Source organism: Gordionus sp. m RMFG-2023, chromosome 4, assembly GCF_954871325.1.
Source record: "Gordionus sp. m RMFG-2023 chromosome 4, tfGorSpeb1-WG-v2, whole genome shotgun sequence".
Lineage (NCBI taxonomy): Eukaryota > Metazoa > Nematomorpha > Gordioida > Chordodea > Parachordodidae > Gordionus > Gordionus sp. m RMFG-2023.
This window is the reverse complement of record NC_088778.1, coordinates 6,009,055-6,019,590: the sequence shown is the minus strand read 5'-3', so window position 1 is coordinate 6,019,590 and position 10,536 is coordinate 6,009,055. Positions and strand designations below refer to the sequence as shown.

General features: G+C 28.9%; 1 protein-coding gene across 1 annotated transcript; it reads right to left on the bottom strand.

Annotated features, from left to right (window-relative positions):
- Positions 1-1,225: 1,225 nt before the first annotated feature.
- On the bottom strand, positions 1,226-10,128 carry LOC135927809 (N-alpha-acetyltransferase 35, NatC auxiliary subunit-like). Its single transcript, XM_065464002.1, has 10 exons — positions 10,017-10,128; positions 9,709-9,976; positions 9,504-9,669; positions 9,335-9,453; positions 6,950-7,618; positions 5,826-6,096; positions 3,653-3,771; positions 3,158-3,368; positions 2,506-2,728; positions 1,226-2,132 (listed from the first exon to the last, which is right to left on the bottom strand). Exons 1-10 carry the CDS (start codon positions 10,126-10,128, stop codon positions 1,627-1,629), a joined length of 2,664 nt encoding a protein of 887 aa, XP_065320074.1. The 3' UTR covers positions 1,226-1,626.
- Between the last annotated feature and the right edge of the window lie 408 nt (positions 10,129-10,536).

The following is a 10,536-nucleotide window of genomic DNA, read 5'->3' as shown; positions in this document are numbered from 1 at the left end:
AATAAAACTACTCTCATTCAATAAACGATACATTTGTACATTTTTTATCATGCTAAAATTTTACAATATCAATTTTAAACCAATCTCTGCTTTTCTAGTCTATCAATATTCATATTATAGAAATAAATTTTTTTTCAACTGTTACCCACAAAAAGTCGTTTTGGTAAAAGAAAAATATGCCAAAAATTTAAACCAGATTTTTTTTTAATTACAAATTAATCTGGGTCTGGCAGTATAATCATAAACAAAATACAGGTTTGGCCCATGGTTCGAAAAATATTCATTATCCTCCTTTTTTCCCTGATTGAATATCAGAACTGAAAAAATGAATTTTAGAAATTAAGCAAAAAAAATAGGTGGCGGGGAAATATTTTCATTTACATATCCTATTTTTGTATTTAAAAGAATAAAATCAATAAACATCATTAAATTAGAAAAAGTTATTGTCGCTGAATATATAAATTTATTGCACAATATTATAAAAATAGAGAATAAAATGAATATTTTAAGTTTTAAGAATTATTCCCTATATTATTTTTAAAAAATTTTGTTATTTTTTTAAGAAAAATAGTTTCGCAAGACCCGGTTAAAAATCCTTAAAATTTATTTAAAATTGCTCTAAATGCAACGGGGCGCAGAAGGTTGGAAGGTTATCATTGAAGGTTCTTGATAAATACATAAACATCATCGATCTAATTTCGATTACAAGCGCTATAGAACATAATGTGTATATTAGAGATTTTCCCGGATCTATTTTAAAATAATTTCGGTTCGGGCTGGGTCGGGCTTAAATTCTTAAAAGCATTTTGTCAAATAAATTTATATATTTTATAATTCTTGCGAGATGCTAATATTTTTCATTTGCAAAATATATTTTTTTCACAATAAAAAACAAATTAAATTTTTCTATATTTAAATAAATTCGATTTTTGTAATTATTTCGGGTGGGGCTTTTCGGGATAAATAAAAAAATTCGTTCGAAATCGGTCGGGCCGGGCTTGAAATATTAGGCCCGATCATTTAAACCGAATTTAGAAATAAGATGAGATCCAATTTTGTCTGCCAATTAGTTCCTAGAAAAGATAATAGATTTAGCCGACATAATAACTAGATATTATTTGGTTTTCGATCTCAATATAAATGTAGCCAACCATTTTTTGTGAAAAAAATAGGATTTTGAAGTAGTCTAAACAGGTCTGGTTTTCACCTTAAATCTCAATTCATCTTTTATTTAATTTTAAAAAAATAAGTTTTATTTCTTAAATCATGACTAAGACCCCAATTAATTTGACATTTCAAAAAAAAAAATTTAGACTAAGAAGAAAAAATATTGATAAGAGGTCGGTATAGCTAGGCCCGCATGCTGGGCAAAAAGATTTTGGGGCTAGGTAGGAGAACTTGTTGAAAATATATTTAAAGGCCTAAAAGAAATAAAAAATTTACAGAGGCCGGTCTGGGCGGGCTTGACCTATAATTGATATAATATATTAAACAAACAAACACGTAACTAGATTATTTGATTTAAATATATATTATAATATAGAATTTGTCGAGGAAGAGGAACGATTTCAAAACGTACAAAAAAAAATTAAACGGATACAATAAATTGGCTATTAAAATAATATATCAGGTGGAATAAATCTTTAAAACGGGAAAATATTCGAATACACGGGTACCCAAATATTCATTTGTCTTGCAGTGGTTTATGATAATATTATTTTCGATTAAATTATTCTCATCATTTCGCGGGATTTTATGAGAGTATTTGCTATTTTTAGTGTCATTAATATTTAAAAGATTTGTTTTGAGCGCCATTTCCCTGATACTCGATTGGATACCTTCCTCTTTTGATACAACTCCATTTGTAATTGTGTTATCCGGTTTACGATGATTTCTATTGCACGAAAAAGATTCGAACCTGAATTCAACTTTTTTACCGCATTTTCTCAAAAGTTCTTTGGCATCCCCTAAATTTTGGGCCTTTTCTTGGTTTTTTATTTCAAGATTTCGTCTCAGCATAGAGTTTAACACTTTGCAAGCCAAGCTATTTGTGCGACAGATTCGGCGGCAGTTGTCCGATTCTATTTGAGTCAGCGCTGGTGAGTAGCAAATTTCTGTGGGGTCATTGCCTGCTTTGGGTTTTTTGAGATTAGCACAAACATAAATATAAGATTATTTAAAAAAAAACAAATTATTATAAAAGAATAAATCATAACAAGCACTTCATTAATAATTTTAATAGTACTTTTTTAAACCTACTAGTTGATTTGGAGTGGGTTTTAACATAATATAATATTGTTAGTCATGTATTATTTAAAAAATCGTTTTTTTTATAATTGGAAATGAAAGGAATATTTTCGCTTCATGCGCCAAAAAAAGTAAGTTCAAAACAAGTAAAATAAAATTAAATTGTAATCCTGGATATAAATATAAAAAAGGGCAATCTAGATTAAGAATTAGCTAGTTATAAAACAAATTATATGTATAGTAATGGTGTAAAGGTACTGGATTCGAGACGATTTTTCAGAAATAATTCGTCGAATGAATGACGAGCCGAGTCGAAAGCGCGGGAGGCGTCTTCGTAGAGTCCGAATTGGCGCGTATTTGTGGAAACGAAGTCGGAGGATTGGCTAGAGAAAGCGGCGTATCGAAGATCGTCTTCAAGCCGATGATTGACGTGTAAATTGGTTAAGACATTTAAGTTTCGAAATCTTTTCTCAAAACGGATCTACATTGGTGGTGTATCAAAATATCAAAAAAAAAATATTTATGGTTGTCAAAATATCAAAAATGAATTACGTATTATCTATTAAAATCATGCATGGAAAATTCCGGCTTGATATCTGTCACTTTGTTAAAAAAAACTCACCGGAACGGGTCGAACCGTGAAAAAACAGAGTTAACGTGCAATACTTAATTTATCACTCATTTTATTCAATAATTTCTTTTTATCTTTGTTATTGTTATATTCCATGTAAAGAAAGACTCTTTAAAATAAATTAAACTTGGCATGATACTTTATTTATTAAGCAGATTTAAATTCAAAAATAGCGCACTTGGCCCTTAAAATTCTACTTTAAGAAAATATCAAAAAATTACTAGTGTTTCCTTATATTCAATAAAAAAAATTAAAAAATGGAAATAGTGTTCAAGAGACTTCTTGGTCGTTAAATTCGTATTCTGGTCTAGCTATGAATCCGTCGTTAAGCAGAGCAATAGCGCACAAGTAATAAGCGTGACAAAGTTTATTCAAAGCATGACATGGGGTCAGAACAAGGTCGCGAATTTTAGAGGTAGCTGACGGGATAAAGGCGTTATCCGGAGGGCTAAGGATGTGGCATTGGAGAGAGTACAGATTTCTGAGATACCTTTTAAATATATAATATCGCATTGTAGTATGGAGACGAGTTTGAATACAAATAAGACAAAAAATATTACTTATTTTTATTATGATAATATATATATATATAAGGATGTAAAATATTTGCGATTCATTGAAAAAGATATATTCCTTTTGTTCAAACTTAAATATATTAAATTAAATGATATTCTTTTCTGTTAAGGCTTATTAATACAACTAAAATGGCTTTTCTAAATTTATGCCAAAATCCCCAATTATTAGGCGATAATTTGTTATATATTAAAGCAGTACCAATAAACGTAAGGCAATTCGTGGTCAGCGTATAGTTTCATCTGAAATCCCAGAAGCAAATCTTCTATCATAGCCGAATAGAGGGTCCAATCAATCAATTTTGATCCGTGGGTCTCAATCTGTACATTAATTTAAATTTTTTAAAAATGTAATTCCCAAAAAATTAAGCGCATCACAAAATTCATCCATCGCGTTGACATTAGATATTAAAATGATTTCTTCTCTTATTTTACCATCTTTTTATATTCTTCCCCGTAAATTCGAGTTATTTTCCAAAAAAAATGAAAAATTAAATTTATAAAATTAATTTTCCTATGAAAAAAATGAATAATTTAACAAAATAAGCGAATTATAGATTGATTGGGATAATAAAAAATTTCAATAAAATATTGATAGACTAAAAAAAAAATTTTTCAAAAAGGATTGTAAGTATTAATAAATCTAAACAAAAAAACAGATAAAAAACACGTTTATAATTTTTGTTTATTTCTTTACCAGGAGGATTAGGTTTTTTTCAACCCGATATTTATGATGATTTCCATATCAAATTAATCAATGCTTCAACCCAATCATCTCAGAATTTTTTTTTAAATTTTGTATATGGTGGTATGTATACTATAACTAAGAGAGAAAAAATGAATTTTACTTCCTTACAACCGCTTACTCGCTAAGACATGGGCATTTAAAGAGCGGGAAAATGGTACATTTTGACAAAATATATTTCATTCATTTCCAAATATCTCAAGGAATATAAGTTAGAGCAATAATTTAAATTTTATTATATAGCTTAATAATTGTAATAGAAATCTAATTAATGCCGAAACCGGAAATCTAATCCAAAAATGGCCATAGAAAAAAAAGGTATATTTTTTTAAAAAAATTTCTGTAGAAATCCTACACTGAGCTCAAGGTGGGCCTAGATGTTATGACTCTTTATATGGCTAAAATTGATCAAAATTTACCATAAATATCATCTTAATTTAATGGTTATGAGTAATTTTTATTTAAAAATTATCTTTAAATGAAAGACCCTTTACTTTTTTTTATATAAAAAATTATTTAAGGTTGGGGGGGGGGGTTAAAAATGTGTTTATTTAACAACTTTGATTTAATTTTTTCTTGAAATTACTTAAAATATTTTTAATCTTTTATTTTAGAAAAGAGCGACTATTATTTGATGCGAATTCAATAGATTATATAACATTTCTTGAAACGCTAATAAAATCCAACAATCGAAAAATAATTATTTTAATTTCTCATCCTTATAGCTTCACAACAATCCTTATTTCAAAACTAAATCCAATTTATATGTTGGCGAATTCTTGGTATCTTTCAGAAAATGCATTCGTAGTGCAGGACCATGCACAAGGATTCCATTGAACCAATAATCAGGCCACCATTCGTTATTTATGATTTATTACCGTTGAGACGATTTAAAAAAGTAAATTTTATTGATGTTGTAATCAGATTGTTTAAAACACAACGCATGTGGCATTTTATTTATTTCAAATAAAATTAATCTAATTCTTTAAAGAAAGGATAGAGTAGTCAAAGTTCATTAGGGGCAGTTACCCAATACAAAAATTAAAAAACTTCATTGACCTCTACAAACATGAACATTTTTGGATAAAGGAAGAGTGGCTCATTTGCAACCGGAATGGTAAAAGTCCCTGCAACAGTTTCAGGAGCGTTACTAAACGGTTAGTAGCTCGACTTAGCTTGCAACGTTCATATGATCATATATTGACAACAATGAATTTATATAACTATTCAAGAAAATAATATCAGAGGGATAAATTATATATTTATGGACATTAGTAAATATATGTTTGTACTTCCGGTTTTTGATAATTATCGGGTTTTATCACATTTATTTATAAAAATTCATTATTAAGCTATGTAATAATAAATTATTGCTCTAACTTAATTTATTCTTGAGATATTTGAAAATGAATGAAGTGCGTTTTGTCAAAAATGTATCATTTTTCCGCTCTTTAAAAGCGCATATCTTAGCGAGTAAGTAGTGTAAGGAATTAAAATTTTATTTTTTTCTTAGTTATAATATGTATTACCAAATGTTTTAAAAAAATATGAGGGGGTGTGGTTGAAAATCTGTTGATTTGATATGGAATTCACCTCATATCTTTTTCAATTCAAATTTTAAAAAAATTACCGATATAGTGGTCAGCATCCTTATTATATTAGGTGAAATTTTTTCTCTCCTCCTCACTATATGATACCCCCTATGCTTGATCAAGGAGTAATACAGATTTTCCTCGTGATTAGCTAATATTTCTATCGTTTTATATTCATAATCTTTATACCTCGTCATATGATCGTGAGAGAGCGAATAGGAATCGAAGGTTACTAGACTAGGGCCCAACCAATCCTGAAAGTTATTTTTGCATCTCAGGGCGTAGTAGTAAATGAGCTGAAATAACGATCTTTTGGGGTTAGGCGGCGAGACGGATGAGGTATAAAGAAAAAAATTTAATAATACCATAAAATGGTGAATCAAAATATTAATATTATTATTATTATTGTAACAATATAACTCGATCATAATGTTTTTTCAGGCTTCTTAGGTCTTTTCGAGAGGGGACATTCAGATAACCATGATTAAAAATGCTAGGTTATACCCAGGGACTTAGAATTGAGACAAGGACACTATTTGATACCATTCTATTTAGGCCGTTCATTGTTTTAATTCCTTAAAAACTTTTTTTAAAAAAAGGTTTTGTTCTTGTTCCATTCAGATAGTCATAATTTTTAAGGAACAGGAGATAAATTCTGAAATATTATTAAAAAATCGTATTATAGTTTTTCTAAAATCTGACACTTCCCAATTCTAGTATGTTCCAAGTTTCTAGTTTTAAAGTCTCTTGAAAAAAAGATATAATATATTATAACCCTAAAATCGCAGTTAACGCGAATTCACGGCGAAGTACAAAATATGATATAATTATAATAATTTTACACATATTTTAATGCGTGAAATCGCGTTAACTGTTGGTACGAGGTAAGAGGGACTATATATTTGTAAATTTTAAAACTCAAAATTTAATCGAGAAATGTGAGGGGGGGGGGGGAGTCCAATAATGAATGAATAGGGAAACATTCAGAACTGCGATATAGTATAGTAACCCTCATTCTTTATTTTAGTAATGTTTAGAAGGAAACGTAAGAAATAAAAATGAATAGTATTGCCTGGAGGATTAAATCTAAGACACCCTTCATTTATTTTAAATATTGGTCATAACCCAAAATTGATTTATATGCGAATAATAAAATATTTACCTAGCTAAAAGAGAAGGCGTCCCGAAATAATCCATGCTAGCCTCGTAGAAGTCATCTCGGAATATTGGGTTATCTTCGAGCTCATATAGCAAATCTATTGGGTGCCTGTCAAATTGGTCAAGCATTCGTAGTTCGCACCAAATAAAATGACTATTTCCGCAATTACTCGACATATGGGCCTTCGAATTATCGGGAGAAATCGTCGCGAAATTATTGTTGTTCAGGTCATCGGCGAATTCGCGATCATCACAATTAGTTTCTGGGGACTTAGATTTTAATCTTTCATCATGATCATAGTTATAGTAGATACCCAAAATTTTTCCCACCATCCAACGAACGTATACGACGATTCTACTGTACAAGTACCTGTAAGCCTCACAGGGAGGGATCAATTTAACTTCTCTAGGAAAAGAGGGTGGCAAGATGCGCGAATTGGCCAGGGGTTCAAACCCGTAATACAATAATTCGTTATCATTTTTCGATGCTTTCGTGGGAGACATTCGAGACGAGGTATTTCGATAAAATGCACCAGAAAAATAAGTATCTTCGAGTGATTTCAGCAAGCAGTTTATGTGGCGTAAAAAATAAAAACAATTTTGGTTCAAATTTTCCAAGTTTTTGTGTTGGGCAAAGTGGAATCGTAGAGATGTCTCTACGTTCGTGATAAATCTTGAAATATACCGAAAATGTTTAATTGTAAAAATTACGATGATTTTATTATGCACTTTTAAGCCAGTGGGCTCCTACAAAGGGTCTGAAGCAAATGTATCAGTAAATTTGTAAGGGGCAGGGAGGGGGGAGGGAGAGGATAGTTATTATTTAGGGATACTTATTTATTTCTCCAATATTTTAAAATTACACTAGAATAGTTCAGTATTTTTGAGAAATAATTTTATAAGTATAAATTAGCAACTAGAATCCATTTTTTAAAGTTCTAGAAACCATTTCCGGTTCTAAAAATTGATATTCTATAATTTAAAATGAATGTGTGATTCATTTTATCCAATGTTTTCACTTTAACAAAGTTTGGGACTAGATTCAGACCTTTGAACTCTCATATCTTGGTCAAACTTAAAAACTAGACCGCCATTTTACAAAATTTTAGGAACCCAAACCGGAAATACTATCTGGAACCAAGACTCTTGCATAGTCCAGATTATATGATTATAAATAACCAGCACTTCTTCCTAGTCCAACTTTCAACTGCAAGTTGAAAATGGTCCTTTTGTCTGGAATGGGAATATAAAAGGCACAAAATTTTCCAAGTCATAGTCATGTATCTCATTTTGGAAAGTTGTTTTAAACCTTATATTTAGAGAATAAAGGATATTCTTTTTTCTTAATCTGCATTTTGCTTTATTTTTTAAAATAAAAATTAATTTAAATTTAAATATTTTCAGAAAGAAAAAAAATAGTTAAAAAGAAAAAAAAATAGTTAGAAAGAAAAAAAAATAGTTAGAAAGAAAAAAAGAATGAGTGAATTTAGAGATGATAGTTAATATGTAAAAGTTATAATATTATAGTTTTAAAAAGTATGATGCAATTATACATATTTTTTATAAGTATCTAAGGTTTAGTAATAAATAGTGTTAACTTTAATTATTTACTAGTCATATTACATTAAAAAATTAATTTTACAATTATTATTGGTTAAAATTTATTTAAAAGCTTCAATTTGTTTATTTGTTAAATGAATTTTTATAGGGTTATAATGCCTGAAAAACACTATCATACATACTTAATTAGGTTATGGGGAGGTCAATAAATAAGTGATCAGTTTGAATTTTATTAAAGAGATGAAGATGAGTCACAGGGTTGGTGTATAGTAGAGATCTGAGAAAGTAGGCCTGGCCCATACCCTGCCTGAACAGGGTGCATCTGGTCAGGCTAACCTATTTTTTAAAAAAATTGAGTTCGGATTGCATTGGACCTAATATTTATTTGTTGGGCTTTAGAAATTTTTTTAAATATATCTATATTCATCCATTTTATGTTGAATTTTATATTTAAAATAAAACTATTTGATTTTATTTATAGAAACTAGACACAATATAACATATATCTTTTATTTTGAGTAATTATAATAATTAATTCTATATTTGAATAAATTATAGCTGGGCTGGTAAATATTTTTTAAAAATAATTCCTATTCGGGCTGGGATGGCAAACCTTTTATTTTAAAAAAAATTTGAGCCAGGCTAGACTTGAAAAATTAGACCCAATACAGATCACTAGTGTATAGTATCAGACATTGACTATTTAGGAGAGGGAGTCCAGCAGCCATTATTATAACCAATAAATGTAAATCTATCTTGATAAAAAAATTTTAATTTAGTACTTTATAAATATTTAAATTTTAAGTGAATGATAATTGTTTATGTTTACTTATTAAAGGATGTGATTATGTCAAGAAACAGTCTTATAAACTTAATTTTTGAGAAGAGCAAACCTTTCTCTGCATTTGTATAACCAATATGTAAAGGTTCTTTATAATTATCTTCAAGCTAAATATATTAAGTATATTATTTTATTGTGATAATAAATATTATATTACCCCTACCAACATGTCAAGCAATATTTGTGAGTCTATTCCATCTGCCAAATCAAAACCATATGTTGATGTTTGAAAATCTTCTTCTTCATAAACAGAAGCTTTGTGAATTAATTCTTTGATTAATCCACAAGTCTTTAAAAATGTCAAAATGACTAATTTTAATAAACTAAAAGATATTATAGTTTTATTTAGTTAATATTTTAACCGGTCTTTGATACATTCTGGTTTATGAGTATATAAGCATATAAATATGGTTTGAGCTAAGCTATGTCCCTCTAACCATGCAACTAGACAAGATATCAGGTTATCAAATATTATAAGGAGCTCCTCAAGTGGTAAATTATCTAGTTTTATGATTTGATCCTCATATGCTGTAGAAAAATCGTATAACTTCCTATCGATGTTAGTATAAATTAGTCCTGAATCCATTTTTGGTTCCATAATTTCAATGGCTGACATAGCCTCATACAAACCTAAGTATTCTTTTTTTCATGTCTATAAAATACAAATTACTAAAGTTTGAATCGTGCAAAAGTTCTCCAACATCTAATACTAAAGAGGCATTGATAAACTCTTTAGTAATTTCACTTGAGTCAAAGTTCCAATCATTGCTATACAAATTCATATGACTAATTTTGTTACGACAAATAGTCTAAACTTTTATCCAAATTTAGATTAACTACAGTTTAGTACAAACGATAAACGGCTAATGTTATTAAACCAACAATAATACTACCCTATTCAGGATGGATATGGCAATTTTTTAGAAAATTGCATTCGAATTAGAGATCTGCAAAGTTAGGCCCGACCCGTACCCGGCCCGAGTCCTGCCCGAATAAAATGTTTTTCTTGTGGACTGATATTTTCCATATAATTACATGAGAACAATGATATTAATTGACATAGATTTATGAGGAAGAATAAAAAATGTTTGATTTTCTAACTCTAAAATAATTAAAAATTATTTTTTATATTAAAAATTTACTGTGATATAAACAACTATTTCGTGCTACCCTTACTTTACAATTGCTAT